This window comes from Engraulis encrasicolus, chromosome 3 (genome assembly GCF_034702125.1).
Source record: "Engraulis encrasicolus isolate BLACKSEA-1 chromosome 3, IST_EnEncr_1.0, whole genome shotgun sequence".
Classification (NCBI taxonomy): domain Eukaryota; kingdom Metazoa; phylum Chordata; class Actinopteri; order Clupeiformes; family Engraulidae; genus Engraulis; species Engraulis encrasicolus.
In genome coordinates this window covers 43051593-43071784 of record NC_085859.1, presented here as the reverse complement: position 1 = coordinate 43071784, position 20192 = coordinate 43051593, and the positions used below count along the sequence as shown (strand labels likewise).

At 42.5% G+C, this 20192-nt stretch overlaps 2 protein-coding genes across 3 annotated transcripts in view; one reads left to right on the top strand and one right to left on the bottom strand.

The window, feature by feature from the left end:
- The window catches only part of rasef (RAS and EF-hand domain containing), a 27401-nt gene extending 22914 nt beyond the window's left edge, over positions 1–4487 (top strand). For both annotated transcript variants that reach the window (XM_063194516.1, XM_063194515.1), the window contains exons 15-17: positions 1907–2026; positions 2458–2534; positions 4070–4487. In XM_063194516.1, coding sequence (XP_063050586.1) covers positions 1907–2026; positions 2458–2534; positions 4070–4172 — 300 coding nt within the window. In that variant the 3' untranslated portion in view covers positions 4173–4487. The remainder of the gene's footprint in view (positions 1–1906; positions 2027–2457; positions 2535–4069) is intronic.
- Positions 4488–7869: 3382 nt separating this feature from the next.
- si:dkey-96n2.3 (uracil nucleotide/cysteinyl leukotriene receptor) lies at positions 7870–10297 on the bottom strand. The gene is made up of 3 exons (XM_063194065.1): positions 10055–10297; positions 9182–9512; positions 7870–8460 (listed from the first exon to the last, which is right to left on the bottom strand). Exons 1-3 carry the CDS (start codon positions 10219–10221, stop codon positions 7870–7872), a joined length of 1089 nt encoding a protein of 362 aa, XP_063050135.1. The 5' UTR covers positions 10222–10297.
- Between the last annotated feature and the right edge of the window lie 9895 nt (positions 10298–20192).

The window sequence follows — 20192 nt, the reverse complement described above, 5'->3', positions numbered from 1 at the left end:
GGTCCAGTGTAACAGACCGCATTCGGCGGCAGGTCGAAGGCAAGGAAAGGCGACAAAGGTTGGCTCCAACTCGCATTTATTCTGGTGAAACATTAAGTGCACACAACATCATGCAGCTACGGTTGTACCTTCATATATCCAGCGAAGTTAACTCTTTCTGGCTGTATGTGATCGTATAGTGAATTGTCAGCACGAGACATGGAGCCATTGTCTTTTACATACATATTATCATGGACAACATTCTACGATAACATTCCCTCATTAAACGGGACATTCCATTACAGTATTCCATTGGTGAGTAAATAAACAGAACGAGAACGACATCGAGTAGCAAAACAAAGCCTACCTGGTGAAACATTAAGTGCACACAACATCATGCAGCTGCGGTTGTACATTCATATCTGTACACAAAAGGATAAAGATACAGTTAGCTTACTGACCACGGATAACAAAGAATGCGTGGTTCAGACTAGCAGCGAACTGACTAGCTGGTTCATAGCGTGGTCAGAAATTATCACTTCAGAATACCATTTCAATAATTATGCAAAATCATTTGCGATCTCATAATCATGTAGCAGTACTACTCTCAACAACATTTTTAATTGCAAACCTTAATATGCACACATGTATAATATTGCATTTATGGATAAACACACAGAGCATTATACCACTGAACTTACCTCCAGCGAAGTTAACTCTTTCTGGCTGGAGGAAGCATAGTTCTTGTGCAAAGACCTGACCTACTGCAGCTGCAAGAATACACCACCAGGTGGCTGCAACTCGTATGATAAGGAGAACCAAATATTTATAGTGAAATTCACCAACTACATTTCTAACTCTGTTACACCAGCAACTGACTTAAAATTGATTATAGTTAAGTGGATGTTTTGTGTTGTCTTATTTTTTTATCGGCCTAGAGCAGTGTTTCCCAACCAGGGGTACGTGTACCACTAGGGGTACGTGAGCACACTGCAGGGGGTACATGGAAAAATGAAAAAACATATGGAGCATAGTCACATTGGGATATAGAACATGAGTGAGGAGGTACTCGTGGTATGACAAAAAGGCTTAGGGGGTACGCAAGACAAAGAAGGTTGGGAAACACTGGCCTAGAGAAGCTAGTGATGTTTCCATTCGGCTCCCTTGGTCGCCTACTGATGTAGGAGAGTGATGTAGCAGTGCTGAGATCTGAGAATCTCTGGTGTAGCTTTATACTGGGCACTAGAGGGCAGTAGAGGTGAGTTTGATGTTAGTGGTCTATCAATGTTTGGCAGCATGCTAGACATGTAATATGATGTGCAGTGATGGGCATCATGGATCCATTAGTTACAATCCAGTGCCATATTGCAAATTACCCTGTTTTACTTATTCAGTTCAACCAGGAGATCATTCAACCTACCAACAGGGTTCCCACTGGTGCTTGAATTCCTTGAAAATGCTTGAATTTCAATTAAGTGTTTTCAAGGTTGTGAAAATGCTTGAATTTTTGGTGAAGTGCTTGAAAATGCTTGTAATTTGTGTCAAATGAAACTTAGTGAGCCCAATAATAGAAATAAATTGTTCAGGTACATCAAAAATCTGAGGGAGTGAGATGTCGGATGGGATTTGCAATTCGACACCCTAAAATTGATTAGAATTCAGGAAATTGCATATTAAAAACACAACATTTTCTGGGGGGAGGGCCCCCACACCCCTTCCCGCGAACTATTAAAGGTGCTGGAAAACTGAAAATTTGGTGCTTGAAAAGTGCTTGAATTTGTTCATGAAAAAGGTGTGGGAACCCTGTACCAATCACCTGGCTGAATTGAACAGGTAAAACCAAGTCATTTGGAATATGTGGAACTAGATTGAAAACTAATGAATCCATTTTGCCCATCACTGATGATGTGTGTGATGTGTTTGGCAGGACGTGTCCCAGGATGACATTCCCATCATGCTCGTGGGCAACAAGTGCGACCTGCGGCCAGAGGCCATGCAGGATGGAATCGTCTGCATCCCCACCAGCTACGGGGAGAAGCTAGCCATGGTGAGGGAGCTCTGCCGTCACACACACACATACACACACACACACACACACACACACACACACACACACACACACACACACACACACACACACACACTCTCTCTCTCTCTCTCTCTCTCTCTCTCTCTCTCTCTCTCTCTCTCTCTCTCTCTCTCTCTCTCTCTCTCTCTCTCTCTCTCTCTCTCACTCACTCACTCACTCACTCACTCACTCACTCACTCACTCACTCACTCACTCACTCACTCACACACACACACACACACACACACACACACACACACACACAACACCATACCCCGACCTCATATTGGGGGACAGGTTGCCTTCTCTAATTGTGCTTGTTTTAAGTAGAATTGAATTGGCCTCAAATAATCGACCACAGTTCAGCGAGAATGTGGCGCTAACCTGATTGATTGTGTCCTCTTTCATAGACCTACAGTGCTTTGTTCTGTGAGACCAGTGCTAAGGATGGTTCCAACATCATCGAGGCGGTTCTTCATTTAGCAAGGTGAGTCATTGAGGTCTTTCACACCTTACTAGGGAAACGGAAACACTGTCCCTTATACAAGTGGTTTCACAACGTCTCTGCTCATGTCTGTCTCATGTCTCATATTTAAGTGTGAACTGTAAGTGTAAGTGTGAACTGTGTTGCAAGATCATTGGTTAGAAATGTAGAGATAACTAAGAACACCTAATAATACAATAATAATAATATTATGAATCAATGTTTGAATGTTTATTCCACAGTTTGTTATTTCTGAGCAGATTCTCAGTCACATGAATTGGTTATCCTTTGTTTATTATGCAGTTTTGGTTCTTAAAGGGGTATGCCACTATTTTGGGGCTTAATACAGTTGAAATCGTTGGCTGGGGTTTATAAAGGTGGTGAAGTGTCTTATTTTTCATGTTAAGCGTTGTCTTGCTTTAAGACAAATTAAAAGAGGGAATATGTCACTAAGCTAGTGAAAGTCAATGTAACCGTGTAGCATTGTAGCATGCTACACGGATCCATTGACTTTCACTAGCTTAGCAACATATTCCCTCTTTTAATTTGTCTTAAAGCAAGACGACGCTTAACATGAAAAATAAGACACTTCACCACCTTTATAAACCCCAGCCAACGATTGTAACTGTATTAAGCCCCAAAATAGTGGCATACCCCTTTAAGTATGAAGGTACTAGTTTTTTTCCCCCAAGAATGGATTATACTTTCAGGTGACTAGTTTTGTGGAAATACTGACTTGCTGGGTAGGAGGGAAGCGTTTTTTTACCCACATCGGTTGCTACCTCTTTCATATCCAGCGAGCTCTTCCATTCAGAAGAACTTCTACAGAAGCATAAATCCACTCAGTCTTTCCATTCATTCAATTAAACTAGGAAGTGCACTTGGCAATGGTAACCACCTTACTATCCAGACGCACACCCACACATGCAGAGGTTGTAGCTACTGTAACAGTTAAAAGTAATCTGAACGCACCCCCACCCCCACCCACCCAGTACATACAATGTAATGTCAACCCAATTCTGGGCCCCCATCCTCTCTGTGGGCCCGGCGACAACTGACCCCTTTGTCCCCCCTGTTGACTTCCCTGGTTAGACCAATCTCTTCCAAACAACCTGGACCTTGGTGCCATAGTTATTCCTTGCCTTCGAATGTTTGTAAATTGTATGGAATTGAAGGAGATCACACCATAAGGCTAGCTAGTTGTATATGTGTAAAAAGTTTTAATCAAAGGGTGAATGGTGTTTTGTGGTCACTGTAAACTTACCAAATAATCTTACAAATGTCACGCCACATTGAGAGGGCTCTATGGCTCAGCCAGAGGAAGTGGAAGTATTGTGTGTTGTTTGTCTGTGTTGTTTACTGTGTTGTTTGTTTGTCTTTAGGATACATCCATTTTGTTTTGTTTCCTTTGTGTTGGTGTGCAGGGAGCAGGCTTATCTGTGTTGTTTACCGGCTGTCTTTGTTTATCTTTGGGATATGGAGAAGTGTAGTTGCCACTGAACCATTTTGTTCTGTTTTCTGTTCGTGTTGGTGTGCAGGGAGGTGACCAAACATGCTCAAGAGAAGATCAACCCTACAGCCGTCACCAGCCTCACAGGAAATGGCAATAAGAAACTCCCCAATCTCAACTGCTGCACATGATCAACTTGCCACCGCTAGGTCCTGTGGCATACTTCATGTTTATCTGTGAAATACTGTATGTAATGTGGGTCTTCCAGTCAGTGTTGCCAGATGTACGATAATTAACTTATTTGTACCATCATTTTGTCCTCTGTACGATCAAAAATCCATGATGTACGATAATTTCAGGGCTTTCATTCAGTTCATTTAGTTGGCTTAAAACAACCATTTGGATTGTGTACGATCATTTTCTCCAAAAAAGCCCCCAACAATGACAATTTTGAGGTTTTCGTACCATAGTTCAACATTTTCCATCTGGCAACACTGCTTCGTGTGTGCCCCCCCCCCCCCTTCTTTTACATACACACACACACACACACACACACACACACACACACACACACACACACACACACACACACACACACACACACACACACACGCACACACACACACACGCACACACGCTCACGCTCAAAGCCCTCAGAGATGCACCTTCACTTGAATTCTGTGCCTATTGATGTGTTGATTACCGTAACTCATCAAAGAGAGCTGACAGCCAAAGAACAGAGTAGCCAAAGGGCTCATGTGCCTCGTTAGCTTATCATTCTATAGTGCTAAATAGACATATCGTATTTATCCACTGTTTTTCAAAATACACTTTTTGGGTTTCATGCCTTTATTATGGACAGGACTTAATAAGTGACGGAGTGTATTTTTGGGGGGCTTTACAAGCCTTTATTGTTTTGTTTTTCTCAGACAGGACAGTGAAGTAGAGACAGGAAGCGGGTTGCGAGAGAGAGATGGGGAAGGGATGGCAAAGGACCTGGGACGGGAATCGAACCCGGGTCGGCCGTGTAGTGGACGAGTGCCTTACCATATCAGCCACAATAGGGCCATAAGTGAGGGAGTGTGACAGGAATTGAGTTGTCGACAGAGGGGAAGGATTGGGAAATGGAATTGAGTCAGAATTGAACTCAGGTCCCCGGAGTAAAGGTACGTCTTAGCCCACTGAGCTACCACTCCCCGAATATTTTATTCACTGTTTGACCAGATTGACAGTCCTGAGAATATTTCGAGATCCATTGAGTGCATGAGTGTCTGTGTGTCTCTCTCTTGTCAACAGACGTCAAGCAAAGATGTTCACTTTTATTTTTTTTGCTTTTTGTTTGTTTTTCGTTGAGTATTACAACTGTGGCCCAGAAGGAGGGCGGGTTGAAGAATGGTTAAGGTTTTTCAGTGGTTTTGTATAATATGCGCGTGAGATGTTTGCACAAGCAAGAAAAGAGCAGCCACTATTAAGAATAGGGAATAGGTCACATCAGAGCAGAGACGCTGCACATCTGATCGTGTAAGTGATAAGACGCACAGTATCACTAAACATACAGGATGTCACATATCTTAAAGCATGGGAGGGGAAGATTTTCATTCGAGGGCCACTTCAACTTCCTCAAAGGGCTGTACTATGAAAAGATTTCCTCCTGCACTTTAGGCCTATATTGAAGGCAGCCACCCTTATAACAGACGCCACCTTCTATGGGTCCCCTGAAATATAACTTAATTGCATGACATTTGTAATTTCTAAGATTCCTTTACATGTCATATTTCATGTTAAGCTGCATAACATTTAAATTATATCGGGGGCCGGATAAGATGGCCTCAAGGCCTCGAGACATAGGTTCTCCACACCATGTTAAAGGATTAAAAGGAGCTGCACAGCTGTTCCTTTAGAAAAACAGGCCCAGCAGAGAGTAGTAATACTCAGTAGGCCTACTCACAGTACGAGGGTCCCTCTATTGTATGAAAACCTTAACCTTAAAAGCAACTGCACATTAATCTGCCACTTTTCTTCATGTAGCTATTACAGTCACGTAGAGTATTTCTGTTGGGCCATCACAGAGTCCAGTATGATGTAACTGTGACACCTCAAAATCACATATTTAATATTTTAACTTTTAAGCGTGACATACTGTAAAGGCCTTATATCAAGCTATGTCTGTAGAGACGTTTCAAGCTTTACACGCTGTAAAGCATTGCAAGCCAGGGGTGCATTTCTGGAAAGCGTAGTTGCTAACTATGTTAGCTACTTTGTTGGTTGCAATGCAATTTCCCATTGGCAACTACCGAAGTTGCTAACTGCTAACAACTACGCTTTCCAGAAATGCACCCCAGTACATGTAAAAAAATAAAGTAAGTTCCCCTGCTGCCTTAAGTTTGCAAGTTACCGTAACTCAACTCGAGAAGTAACTCAATTGGAGACTTTCTTAAGGTGAATTAACTTAAAATCTTTAGGCAGCAGGGCAACTTACTTTTTAACGTTTAACTGGCTGCAATGTTTAACAGTGCAAGGATAGATGATTATTTTGATGTTGATATTTCTCCCGATTTCAAATGCAAAATCCCACCAATTCATTCCCAGAAAAATGCTTTAAAAATTGCAGAAAAATGCAGAAAATCTGTTTTAAAATATAAAAGATAAAGTATGTTTACGTTTTCCCTTTACCCTTATCCTATGTGATGCTTTGTCAAAATGTATTTATTGCCTTCACCTATTAAAGTATGACTATTAAATTAATTTTAAATTGCATTTTACTTGTTTTCACATTTATTTATAAAACACTTAAAAAACAACAACAGCTGAAAAAAGTGCTGTACAACCAGCTAGGTAACAACAACAACAACAATAACAACAATAATAATAATAATTGTTCCTGCAAGACCAACTCACTAACCATTATGCTTAGAGAGAGCATAATTGAATCACTGAGTTAAGAAATTCTTCAGACAGAAGACCACATACGCTCAAAAAGTTGTTATGTGCAATAAATGTTATGAAATGGAAATTTGCAGACTTTTTTCTACTGGAATGTGAGTGGAATGTCTTTGTTCTGTGTCTCAACACGGGAGGTGCACAACTTTTTTTGTGTGAAATTTTCAACTGAATCCCTGCGAGAAAATCAAAAAGCTGAAGACAGAGAGGTTGGATTAATAAAGAGGATTCAAAACCCGCCCACCCAATGTAAAAGAGTGTGCTCGAGTTGGGTCTCCTAAGGGGGCATTGTCCCCTCCTTCTTCTTCTATTTTTGAGGTATTTGCACAAGAAGTGCACTACTGCCACATACAGCGCATTTATTCTCAACCTCAGTACTCTGAAGGTCTCCTAACCAAAGGTCTCCTAAAGCTAGATTTATAATTCGGACGCATAGCCTCTGCGTCCGTCCGTCTTCTGTCTGTGCGAGTCCACGCCCTCCGCGCAGAGGCTCTGCGCCCGTCGTCGACCGCCTCGAAAAAATTCTAAAGGTCAGATTAGACTTCTGCAACTGCGCTCGTCAAAACTCGCGTGGGAGTGGCCACGAACCAACATTGTATTCATGCATCTGCGAGTGAAAACAGACTGGGTATGTCAAATAATGATACCAGTGCATTGACTTTGCAATTTGTGTGAAAATACCTAGCTAACCGGGCTAGAAAGCAACATTGCTTAAATGACCGCAGTGCTTACAATGTAGTGAAAGTAATAGCGCAATTTCAAATGTGGCTCGCAACGAGAGACCTCGGACCTCGCAGAACTCGCAGATGCATGAATACAATGTCGGTTCGTGGCCACTCCCACGCTACTTTTGACGAGCGCAGTTGCAGAAGTCTAATCTGACCTTAAAGGGGCGTTCACCCGACATAAAGTGGATACCGGAAAAGAACTACAATGACGTATCTCTGTCTATAATATCTCTGCTGAAGACATCTCCATGCGGCTGGAGGACTGTCCAGGATCGGGCTGTGCTGTGTTACCAGGCCGACCCAGCATCCTCAGCAGTGTCCTCTGATACGTGTTGGTCAGGAAAAAGTACATGAGAGGATCGATGACCCCGTTGATGCAAGTCAGCGCCGACGTCAACCTGTTCCCATCGGTCAACGCCGTCGCCTCCGCATCGCCGACGTCAGGCCGGCCGTACCGTGCGATGTAAACGAAGCGGTGCACGTGGTACGGCAGGAACGCCACCAGGAAGTTGGCCAGCGTGAGCGCCACCATCCTCTTGGCTTTCAGGTGCACTGGGGACTGCCTCTGCTTCCGTGACACGCTCCCCAGCTTGACCAGAATGAGGATGTAGGACACGCTGAGCACCAGGAGGGGAACCGAGAAGGCCGCCGCGGTGGAGAGTAGCGCGCGGGGGGAGGTCTTCACCAGGTACAGCTGCAGGCACACGGTCACGTTGTTGTTGTACTGCTGCTGCTGCTGCTGCTGTGGATCTTCCAGTGAGACGACGCTCACGTTATTGCTGTATCGCTGCTGCTGCTGCTGCTGCTGCTGCTGGTGGGCCATGTAGAACGAACAATAAAGGAAATCAGAAATAGAAATTGAAGTGATAATAGTAATCATTCATAGCAATCATTCATGAATCATAACAATCAATGTTTTAGGGCTTTTATAGCATTATTTGCGATAGGATAGTGAGAGAGAGACAGGAAGCGAGCGGGGAGAGAGAGACGGGGAAGGGTCTGTAAATGACCCGGGCCGCAATCAAACCGAGTCGCCACCGGCGTAGCAGTGCAGTGCCCTACCGTTAGACCCATGGCAGGGCCCATTCTAATGACTCTAATGATAACATGAAATGTGTTTTACCGGCCCAAACAGTAAGGCACTGCACTGTAACGCCGGGGAACCGGGTTCGATTGCGGCCCGAGGTCATTTTCCGATCCGGGACTCACTAATTCGACGCCCTTTCGGTACTTACGCCTTATGTCATACGACCCTAAACCCAAACCTAGCCCTAACCCTAACCCAAACCTAGCCCTAACCCTAACCCAAACCTAGCCCTAACCCTAACCCAAACCTAGCCCTAAATTTCTTGTTTGAAATGTTTGATTACCATGTGACGGTACCGAAAGGGCGTCAAACTAGTGGGTCCCGTCCGATCCTCCCCCGTCTCTCTCTCCCACTCACTTCTTGTCACCTCTCATACTGTCCTGAAATAAAGGCAAAAATGGCCCTCAAAAAATAAGTAAAGTTTCAGTTTTTAGCAGCATTTTACCAGCTGGACCTCCACAGTCTGTTTGGACAGCAGCACCGGTGCCATTCCCACCGTCATGGTCACCCAGATGACGGCACAGGCCACCTTGGCGTAGGCCGGCTTCCTCCAGGCCAGAGCCCGGACGGGGTACGCCACGGCCAGCAGCCGGTCGACGGCCACGCAGGTCATGAGGTAGAGGCTGCAGTAGAGGTTCAGGTAGAACAGGAAGCCGGACAGACGGCACGCCGCCTCTCCCAGGATCCAGTGGCCGTCCGAGGCGTGGTAGACCACGCGCATGGGCAGCAGGAGCACGTAGCACATGTCAGCTACCGCCAGGTGCGTCAGCAGCACTCTGGACGCAGAGGACTTCCTGTTGTTGTTTAGAGCTGTGCAATATATCGAATTTATACGAATTTATAAGGATTTATAGTGATATCAATATTGCTGTCAAACAAAATCACATTTCATAATATCAGGGTGAAACAATATTTTTGTTAGTTGTCTAAGGTAGGTTACGCTAAGAGCAATACATTCCCCTCCACTTGAGCCATTGCGAGCACAGAGCAGACTTGCTAGTACCCAACACTCAGGCAGAACACCACTGTGTGTTTCTCTATGGCCCTCCACTCACATTGCTGAAGGGAGTGAAGTTTCTGAATTATTTAGCACAATTATTTGTCTTAAAAAGAAATATCGTCTAAAAAACATTGTGATATCAATATTGGCTAAAATAATTTTTTGGTCTTTTTCACTTAATTTATGATAGCACAGTGAACATGGTGACAGGAAGCGACCCAGAGGACCCAGGCCGGGAATCGAACCCGGGTCGGCCACATAGTAGAGTTAGGCCACGGCAGGGCCTGTCATATTGATTTTTCTCGATATCAGCCAGACCTACTGTTGTTGTTCCTCTTGGGGTGGCAGCAGAACACCCAGAGTGCCATGGCGTTGGCTGGGACAGAGAAGAGCAAGATGAGAACGTAGTATGTCGCCAGGGAGATGTTCTCCGCACGGGAACCGGTCGAGTGGTAGAAGAACCTCCTCTCTGTGGTGGAGTTCATGATGGTGTTGCTGCTGCTGCCCCAGCCTGGTTGGGGGTGGAGGAATCAAGTTTTTTTGATGGTATGGTATTGATATGGTAACCTGGTTCTCACGTAGAGGGTGGTTGCCAAAAAAGTTGGGCAGAAATGCACGAAGGTCTGCGTGAGAACCAGGCTATTGACATGGCAGGGGTGTGCCCTGCAATCTTTATTTAATTCACTTCAATTAAATTTGCCGGTCACTTGTTCAAATCCACACAAGACAGATAGCACAAATACATCAACATATACCAGGAAAATCAAATAAAAACAACACAAAAAAGCCCAAAATAAAATGATTAAAATATATACAGACATTTTATCCAGTGCACTCTCAGCCTGCACGTATACCTGGTGCTACTCACCGTCGGATTTGAGAGTGCCCCCGTGAAATTGTTGGAAGGATCACTCATATCAGGCATTGTGTAAACTTCTACATTAAGTTTCTTAAAAGTGCATGAAGTGTGCTTAATCCTAAAAATACAACCATCTGCCTAACACTCTCTCCTCTGGGAACTTTAAGTAAGGTTCTTAAAGCTAAGAGTTGAACATATGAAAGTAGGCCTACATACTTAAGAATATAATGAATGAATAATAAGAATATATGAATTTCTGACTCACTGAAAATATAGTCTATATTTTAAAACTATGTAAATATACACACGTATGTTGGTGGCCTGCCTCGAAGTTTGAATTATTTCATCTAGCTATTGGAGAGTGTACCACTCACATGATATTCCAATGTAAATATGTATGTTAAAATGTGTAACTACGTATCTATGAATAGCAAGTCTGCCAGGTGAAGATCACAGAGAGGAAAAGACTGCAATTATGTATCGTAATACTGTCAAACCAAAACATTAACAAAATTAGATCCACCATTTTTTGGAACTGACTGTTGTCACCTATGTGTGACTTCTTACCATTCAAATGTTTTAAGAACAGTTTTTAAACCTCTATAAAAAATGCATTTTGCAATGCAATTCAATGGAATGCCCAATATAAAAATGTCAATTTACCAACATTCTACAAAATGTATATATCTCATTCTTTTTTAGGCCTATAAAAGAACACCGCAGAGAAGGATACAGATTTATCATTAACTTACCTTCTGATGTGGTCACAAACCTTATTCTGATCAGACAAGACAAAGGGACTGTCAAGAGGTTAAATGTAGTCACACTCACAGTACACTGTGAATCATATTTGCACTGTAGAGGTCTTCACTAACTTCCCCTTGTGCTGTTTCCGTTCATGATTGAGGTGTATGCAGCTTGAATGCCCACGCAGACCACAAGGTGTAATATAGTGCATGTCTATAAATGCAGCACCGCAGATGTTTTAAATTGCTCTCTGCAATTAGTTATAGTCTGCCCATGGTGATACTTCCAGGGAAGTTAAAGTCCAAGCTCAAATGAAATGTGTTTTTTTTAAAGGTGCATTGACCTGGCTTTTAGGTGTGGGAACTCATTTTTTTTATAGTGCACATAGTGCTGTTCCAGTAATCGGACTATCTAGGTCAGTGTTTTTAACACACACACACATGTACGAGCACACACACACACACATACTCTACTCTACTCCACACACACACACACACACACACACACACACACACACACACACACACACACACACACACACACACACACACACACACACACACACACACACACACACACACACTGCATTGCATTGAATGTTTCTGCGGCACCCCTCAGGAAGTGGTATTGCACCCCGGGGTGTCCCGAGCACCCTTGAGCAACACTGATCTAGGTCATGGTGGGTTTGATAAGCCACAAATAAAACGGGTAATGCGGGTAAATTGTGAAGTTTGCAACATGCAAACTGTTAATCAGGAAAAAGAAATACAGTTTTAAGTTGTTACTAGAATGGCAATGACCAAGTCCCAATGTACTAGCCTCGTTGCACAGATGGGCCCGCTGGCCCATAACAACATTGCTATGACATTACCAAGAGCCTTAAGTAACAGATTAAGACTTAGTAATTACAATTTTGGTGACAGTGAAGATATAACAGGCTATGCGCTAAGAGGCTAAGAGACAACTCTGCACTGCCATCTAGCATAGCGGGCATTTCCCGGTGGGCCCGGCAGCGTCGAAGGCAAATTATTTGTTGCATTTCTCAAAATAGGGGTCCACAAGGGTGTGGGGCCCACCTGTGACTCAAGTTCTGCACCCCTAATTATGAGGGGCCCCTTTAAGGCAAAAGTGCCATGGCCCTACAGTATGTCTCCCCCAGCCCTGAGTATGTATTCATACTGTAACGGTATGAATAGTACAGCAAATGACCAGTCTGGCTTTTGTCTTCCTTTTCAATAACCAGCTGAAACTGTTGAAAGTGCAATTCCCAAACACGTCACTGACTTCCCAACCCGAAAAGGCCCATAACACAATCAGTTATAAAGTGTGTATTGCCAGACAGGCCTTTGTCTTTGATGTAGTCTGAATAAGGATCTTGTAGGATCTTAATACCTAAGGGATCTTAAAGTGATACTGTCCCATTTTTGGAAATAAGCTTATTTTACACCTTCCCTTGAGTTAAATAATAGGGTTTTACCATTCCCCTGTACTTTCAACCGTTCAGTTCGCGGCTAACTGGTCTCATAGGACTCAATGTTAACTGTTAGCTTGGAAGTAAAATGTGCACTGTCATAACTAGAAAACGGTTTGAAGTACAGGAGAACGGTAAAAGCCTTAACTCAAGGGGAGGTGTAAAATAAGCTTATTTCCAAAAATGGGACAGTATCACTTTAATACCTATAAACAAATAACCTTCTATGTACAGAGAGAGAGGATGTACAACCACCTACAGCAGTGCTTTTCAAAGTTGGGGCCAGGGACCCTTGGGGGGCCATAAGGGCATGCCAAGGGGGCCGCAGCCGGATGGCAGAAAAAAAATAAACCAAGCTAAACTATCTCAGTGGAATCATTATCCTCCTTACAATGTTCATTTATTATGCTTTCTGTAGTACTTGAATAGATTTAGGAATGCACCAACTTCGTCGAGTTGTGAAACCGGGTGTACAGAAACAAATAGTGTGGTATGACCCATGTAAGGGGGCCTTGGAAGGAATATACCAGTATATGGGGGTCCTGGTCATGGTAAAGTTTGGGAACCCCTGACCTACACTTTCTGAGTAGACTCTTAAAATAACGTCTTTAGAACTACATTCCTGATTGCCTTTCACCAACTATCAAGGAGTTTATGGTATTTATTTCCAAATAGGTACATGTGATTAAGTAATCATTCTCCCTCTTGGAGGGAGCTTTTACAATTTTGCAAAACAGCCATGCTAGGGAAATCCAAACGACATGTTCTACATGTATAAAATAAGTTTGCACAACGTTCCATTTCATAAAGGGAATGTCATTTGTATATAGAAGACTGGAATATGCGGTGACTTATCTAGTCTTCTATGGAGATCTATGGCATGACCTCCCCCTGGTGGTAAGAAATGATTACATTCACCTTACCTTACCCCCACTGAGTCAAAATGAGAAAACTAGTAGAGGAAACAACGCTGGATGCTGGAATAGGCGGTGACGTATCTAGTCTTCTATACAGATCTATGGGGCATGTGTGAGAAAAAGGCATATGTTTTTGTTTTTGTTTTGCTTTTGGTTCTGCCCCGGCTGAAGGTAAGGACTTTTAGGGGCATTGTTTCCTACTAGTTTCTCATTTTGACTCAGTGGGGGTGAGTATAACCAGTGGGGGTGGGGGTTTCTCATTTTGACTCAGTGGGGGTGAGGGTGGGGGTGAGTATAACCAGTGGGGGTGAGTATAACCATTTCTTACCACCAGGGGGTGGTCATACACTGCTGTGTTCGGAGCCGGTTGTCATGGTACAGAAGTTCATCTTTAAAGGGACACTGTGGGAGATTTTTAGGTGTTCATTTCCAGAATTCATGCTGCCCATTCACTAATGTTACCTTTTTCATGAATACTTACCACCACCATAACATTCTAAGTATTCATTATGACTGCACTTTTCATACATTACATTACATTACATTACATTGCATTTGGCAGACGCTTTATAACCAAAGCGACTTTCAAAAGAGGACATAATCAAGCCAACATCACAAGCAAATACAAAGTGCACAGGAGATGTACAGAACAACAAGTGCAGTTGCAAAGAGGGGTTAGTTGTTTTTTTTTGTTTGTTTGTTTGTTTTTTTTGTTTAAATATAAAGAGTAAATAACGAGTACACACACACACAAACACACACTCACAAACTAAACTAAACTAAACTAAACATAATGTCAGGAGTCTGCCCTGGGGCAAGGCCAGTTCAAGCATTAGTCTAGTAGATTCTCTCGAAAGAGGAATGTCTTTAGTTGTTTCTTGAAAGCTGCAAGAGATGTGCTCAGTCTTGCTGCCTCTGGGAGACTGTTCCACTACTTGGGTACCACAACGGAGAACAATCTTGACTGGGAGTACCTAGAGCGACTGGATGGCAGAGCCAGACGGCTTGTACATGTCATACATGAAAAGGGGGATCTTCTCCATGGTCCGCCATTTTAAATTTCCAAAAATAGCCATTTCTAGCTGCAAAAATTACTCTACTTGGACCATACTAGAAAATATTTGTTTATTAATTAGTAAACTTTCATGTAAAGATCAAATTTGGCAATAGGCAGCCCAGTTTCAATGAGCAGCATAGTTGCAGTACCTTTTTCGACCATTTCCTGCACAGTGTCCCTTTAAATCCACAGACGTCACGTGTGGTGAGTGACCCAGGGACGGTGACATGCTCGTGTCAGCACTTCACCCATGGGAATAAGACGATAAGTTAGATTTTATTCGTTACTGGGGAAGTGTGTGGGTGTGGGGGTGTGGGTGTGGAGGAGTTCTATCACTATGGTATCACTTGGCAAATCTGGTTGAACACATACATGTGGAAAATATGATTCTCACAATAATATAGGCTACCCCTCCTACACGGTGATGCTTCCTTGGTATCCTGCTGGTATTGTCTCTTTGCTCTGACATTCTTCTGGCATCCCTGTGTAAGACTGATTTAAGAAAAGACAGGGCATACATGCGAACATAGCATCACAGTCTTGGGCAAATACATAGCCTACAATATATTATATGAAACATAAAGCTCCATCAGACAGACATGGAGCTCAGCGCCACAGTGATCACAATGAGACATGGAAATGGGGTATTAATGGGGATAAAAGTTTTGCACAGGGTTGGCGGCCAGTATCAATTTGTTCTCTCCCCACTACAGTGTGTTAAAGGGTGTTTTCACACCAGGTACCTTTCAGCCATTTAAGTGGACTCAGACCTGTGACTCAGCATTTTCTGTGCATAGGCCTATGTGAATGCTCCAAAGTGTACCCAGTCCCTTTATTGATGTGGTCTCAGTAGGCCTACGGACACACCATAAAAGCCTAACTGGACCGGAGAGAGCAGACGGTTCTTTTCGTAGTACACTCACAATATGGAACAAAAAACAGAGTCCTTTTGCTGTTGGTTCACTTTTTAGTCCACTTAAAGAGGACTGAGTTCGGTTTACTTGAAGGGGACTAGGTGTGAAAATGCCAGCAAAAAGTGAACTAATTTAACTTTGGACGACCTTTAGGGATGAGAATGTTTATGGATGAGAATACAATTCTGTGTATAATACTTGCAAGAAGACATATTTAAGTAGTATAACGTTTTCAATGTTTATCACACTACTGTTCTCATCATGATACAATACAAATACAAGATTCTGAAGAAGACGAGCACTGCTTCGAAACGTCACAGTCTTTATGTTTGCGCGCACTGCGTCGAAACGTCACAGTCTTTATGTTTGCACCACAATAAAATCACTAAAAAGTATCTGAGTGCTCCAGTCAGCCCTGGCCTAGTCTTTCTGAAGTGAACCAGTTTATTTTCTGGTATTTGAAATATATATAGCTGTACGCATTATTAACCCACAATGACCCCAATAACAGACCGCATAACATACAGAGACTGTGAGTGTGACGCTTATACATCCGAGCAACCATTCTCTGTTCCTGTTTCCAAGATGAAGAACTTGCGCATTCGGGTCGACACATGATCGATTGCGCTGACTCTTGCACCTTCAGCTCAAACTCACAGCCAGACTGGATCTGTTCTGTTTCACGGTCAGCTTGCACTTCCATGTTTTTGTACACACTAAATGAAACACAAACATGTTGTGTGAACTAAAATATACCTGTAGGTCTTATAGTGAGCACTGTTGTGTGAACTGACATGTATGTGTTATAGGTCTAATTTCAGGAAGAATGGCGCCTGTAGGCGTTGAGCCCATCCTCATAGACATAGAGTTATGGGAAATGGCCATTGCACAAAATGTGTCCTGATGTGACAGAGTTCCAAAAATTCGGTGACTGAAATCCTCTCATCTGTTTTCGTAGCCTTTTAAAGCATATTTAGACAAAACCAGGGGTGAAAGTAGTTTTTGTTTCTTGCCAGTCTTATTCTCAATTCCACATGCAACTATGTAGTTTGAGCTGCAAGTATTTAGACTCAATGTTTTCATGGTAGTAGCCTGTTTGTTCAGATGGGCCCTTTGGAGGGCCTGATCAGTCTTTGAAACACTGAACTACATCATGATAACATTGCTATGACGTTACTCAGAGCCTTTAGTAACAGATTAAGACTTGGTCATTACAATTCTGGGGCCAATATCGTTATAACACAGGCTTTACATGGGAAAAAGTCACAGTTCTGTAATGCGAAAAGGTCACAGTTCTGTGATGCGAAAAGGTCACAGTTCTGTGATGCAAATAAAGATTAGATGGGCTAACAGGTCCTCGAACCAACAATTCTACATTTCACCTTTGAGTGCAGTGTGTTTCTCAATCTTACAGATTCACACACACACACACACACACACACACACACACACACACACTGTGACTAATGAGGGCCTGGATCCTTTCACAGAATTCAATGTCTCACAGTGTATTTCTCAAACTTCCTGATTGATACGCATACGCATGATGCACATTTTGTATGCATACACACGCGCGCGCACGTGCGCATGCACACACATACGCACACACACACACACACACACGCACACACACACACACACACGCACGCACGCACACACACACACACACACACACACACACACACACACACACACACACACACACACCTTACACAACTGTGTTGAAAATCCAGGAAACAACATGCAACGTTTCATTAAACATTTGGAATGGGTGAGTTAGTTAGGAACATTTAAATTAGTAACATGGTACTGTAGATGTTTACATGTATGGATTCACTCAAGATAATGAAAAAAGGAGGCGCACACAAGGCTTGTGTGAAAAAGTATATTGTAGCCAAAATTTTACAACAGAAGTCAGACGTTGCATGTTACATGGATTTAAATTCTCAATAAATGTTTAAGGAGGAAAGAGGACTGAGAGGAGGAATTGGGAAGTGAGTAAGTGGCGAGGAAGTAAGCTACTCAATTTCACTCGCTTAAATGGACAATATTTGTATAACATCCATGAGCATGACGGTGATGGCCGCCGGAATACATGTTTATTCTGTTTCACTGCAACACGGTTAACTACAGAGAACAAAGATGACCGCTTAAAATAATAGTAATAATAATAATAATAATAATAACAACTGTATTTGTATCACAATTCATACAAGACATGCAGCTCAATGTGCTTAAAAGTGAATGATAATGAAGTAAAATAAGTAAGTAAATAATGCAATAAAATAAAACGAAAAGAAATACAATAAAAACAGAGCTTAAATAAAGAAGCCAATAGCTATAATAAAAATATCAAAATGGCATAAAATCCACAAGAATCAAGCTTCATGCGTTTTAGGCTGGGTCACAGGGATAACGGGGTCGCGGAAGTCGACTGGAGGCGGACTTTGCTTAGCCGTGGATGAAACATGGACAAGGAATTGCACAGTGCACATTTTGTGAGATGCAGTGCTCATGCCGCAACGAGATGGTGTCTGTGACGTCTTGTCAAAAGGGCGCAAAAGGGAGTTTTTCCTCACCCCTGTTGCCACCAGGGGCCACATCTGAGCGCCCCATTCACTGTGACTGTTTATCCTTGGCCCAACCCTTGTGGACCTTATGCCTTTATAATCTCTACTTATGTCCTCTTTAAACTATTTAAACTTATTTCATTTTCTCTACATCTGCTTATTTACCTATCTACTTATTTCCTCTATTCCATCTAGGTTCTTCTGTCTCCTTGATTCTTTTTTTGCTTCTGTTTCTCTTTTCTACCTCACTTTTTATTTTCATCTTTAACATTGATGTTTATCCATTTGTTAAGCACTTGTATGATATTGTGCTATACAAATACAGTTATTATTATTGTCCACTGAGTGTTAACGATAGCAGTGACTCTGGTTTGTGTCACTGGCCCTGAGACCAGCGGCATGACGCATTTCTGGAATGTTTCAATAATGCCGTCTGTAGGACATCTCATGCCCACGTTTCAAGATTTCCACATCTATGACATCACTGTGTCTCTTCCGCAGAGCTGAATGTAACATATGCCACCTTTACTGGACTGGATGCACGCACGCACTCACACACACACACTTCAATCAAAAGACAATTTTCTAATAAGGCATCATATTAGACAATAAAGGTCTTTGAATCTGTGAATCTTGAATCTTGAATACTGTATGTATACAGGCTGAACTTAAAGCACAATGGACTGATTTGTGAGAGAAGTGCTATACAAATGTGTCTGTGTGAGAGAGAGAATTATTAAAAATAATTGTTGAAATCTATGCAGACTCATAATTTCTCACATTATTGGTATCTCAACAATACACTCAACAATACAAAGACACTCATTTGTTTTAAATATTTTCAATAAATTACAATTTGCTCCAACTATTTTCTTCTCTTGTACCATACAACTTAACACTAATGTAGCAGTAAGTACAACCTTTTAAAATAATGTGGATCAAGTTCCTGTGTTCTCAAACTTTTACTAAACGGGTGTGTTGTGCAACTGAGTCGGACATGTTGAAATCCTCACTCCAGATTTCCCCTGGTGCTTGCCTTGTGTGTGCTGGGGGTGTACGGACCATGCCTTGGTCATAGCAGGCGCCAGGGCTTGCCATTACATGTTTTTTTGTTCACCAGCCACTGTGTCTAGTGATTTTTCCAGAGTCACTAGCCAAGCCTCTCTACTAGCCACACTTTTGTTTTTTTTTCTAGAGTGTAGATAAAGGCAATCGTTTTTGTCTTACATTTTATTTATAAAGCACATTTAAAAACAGTGCAAAACTGACCAAGGTGCTATACAGCGGCTATAACAAAAAAAATAAGCAAATTTTAGAAGCCCTCCAATAGGTACACAAAGACATCTGGGAGCAGTGTACAGTTGCAACACTGACAGCAGATGAAGCATAGAATAATTCCCTTAAGACACTGCCTTTAACACCTTTTATGTATCTACGTACATTGCTCTTTAACACCTTTCATATATCTTCATAAAGGTGTTAAAGAGAAATGTATAACAGGTGTTAAAGGCAGTGTCGTAAGGGAAAGAAGAAGCTGAAAACTAAAACCTAAGGGGCAAATGCTAAGGTGTAAAAGTATGTTTACAGCCTATATAAATAAATGCCAAAGTTGCTAGTCAGACTGAAATGTTTACTAGCCACGACCAGCATTTGGCCGATTAGCAGGTGCCAATGTCAAGCCCTGGCAGGCAACACTTTCATCATTTTATTTCTACTTCTTGTAGTGTCAATCCCATGCCATGTCTAATGGCTTGGTAGTTGAGCTTGATGGATAGGTGACATAGATACAGCGACACTGACGCTAGGCACAGACTAAAGTGTGAAAGGCTGGTAGGGCGGAAGATAGCCTATGTACCGGGCGCAAGCGCCATCAGCATCGCCAGTCATTTAGGTTCTAATTAAATTGAAGGAAGAACTTGTG

Coding starts and splice junctions, on each gene's coding strand:
- si:dkey-96n2.3 (XM_063194065.1), bottom strand. CDS start 10,221: ATGAACTCCACCACAGAGAGGAGGTTCTTCTACCACTCGACCGGTTCC. Junction 9,513..10,054: donor AAGAGGAACAACAACAGTAG/GTCTGGCTGATA, acceptor CTCTGCGTCCAG/AGTGCTGCTGACGCACCTGG. Junction 8,461..9,181: donor AGACTGTGGAGGTCCAGCTG/GTAAAATGCTGC, acceptor ATGGCCCACCAG/CAGCAGCAGCAGCAGCAGCA.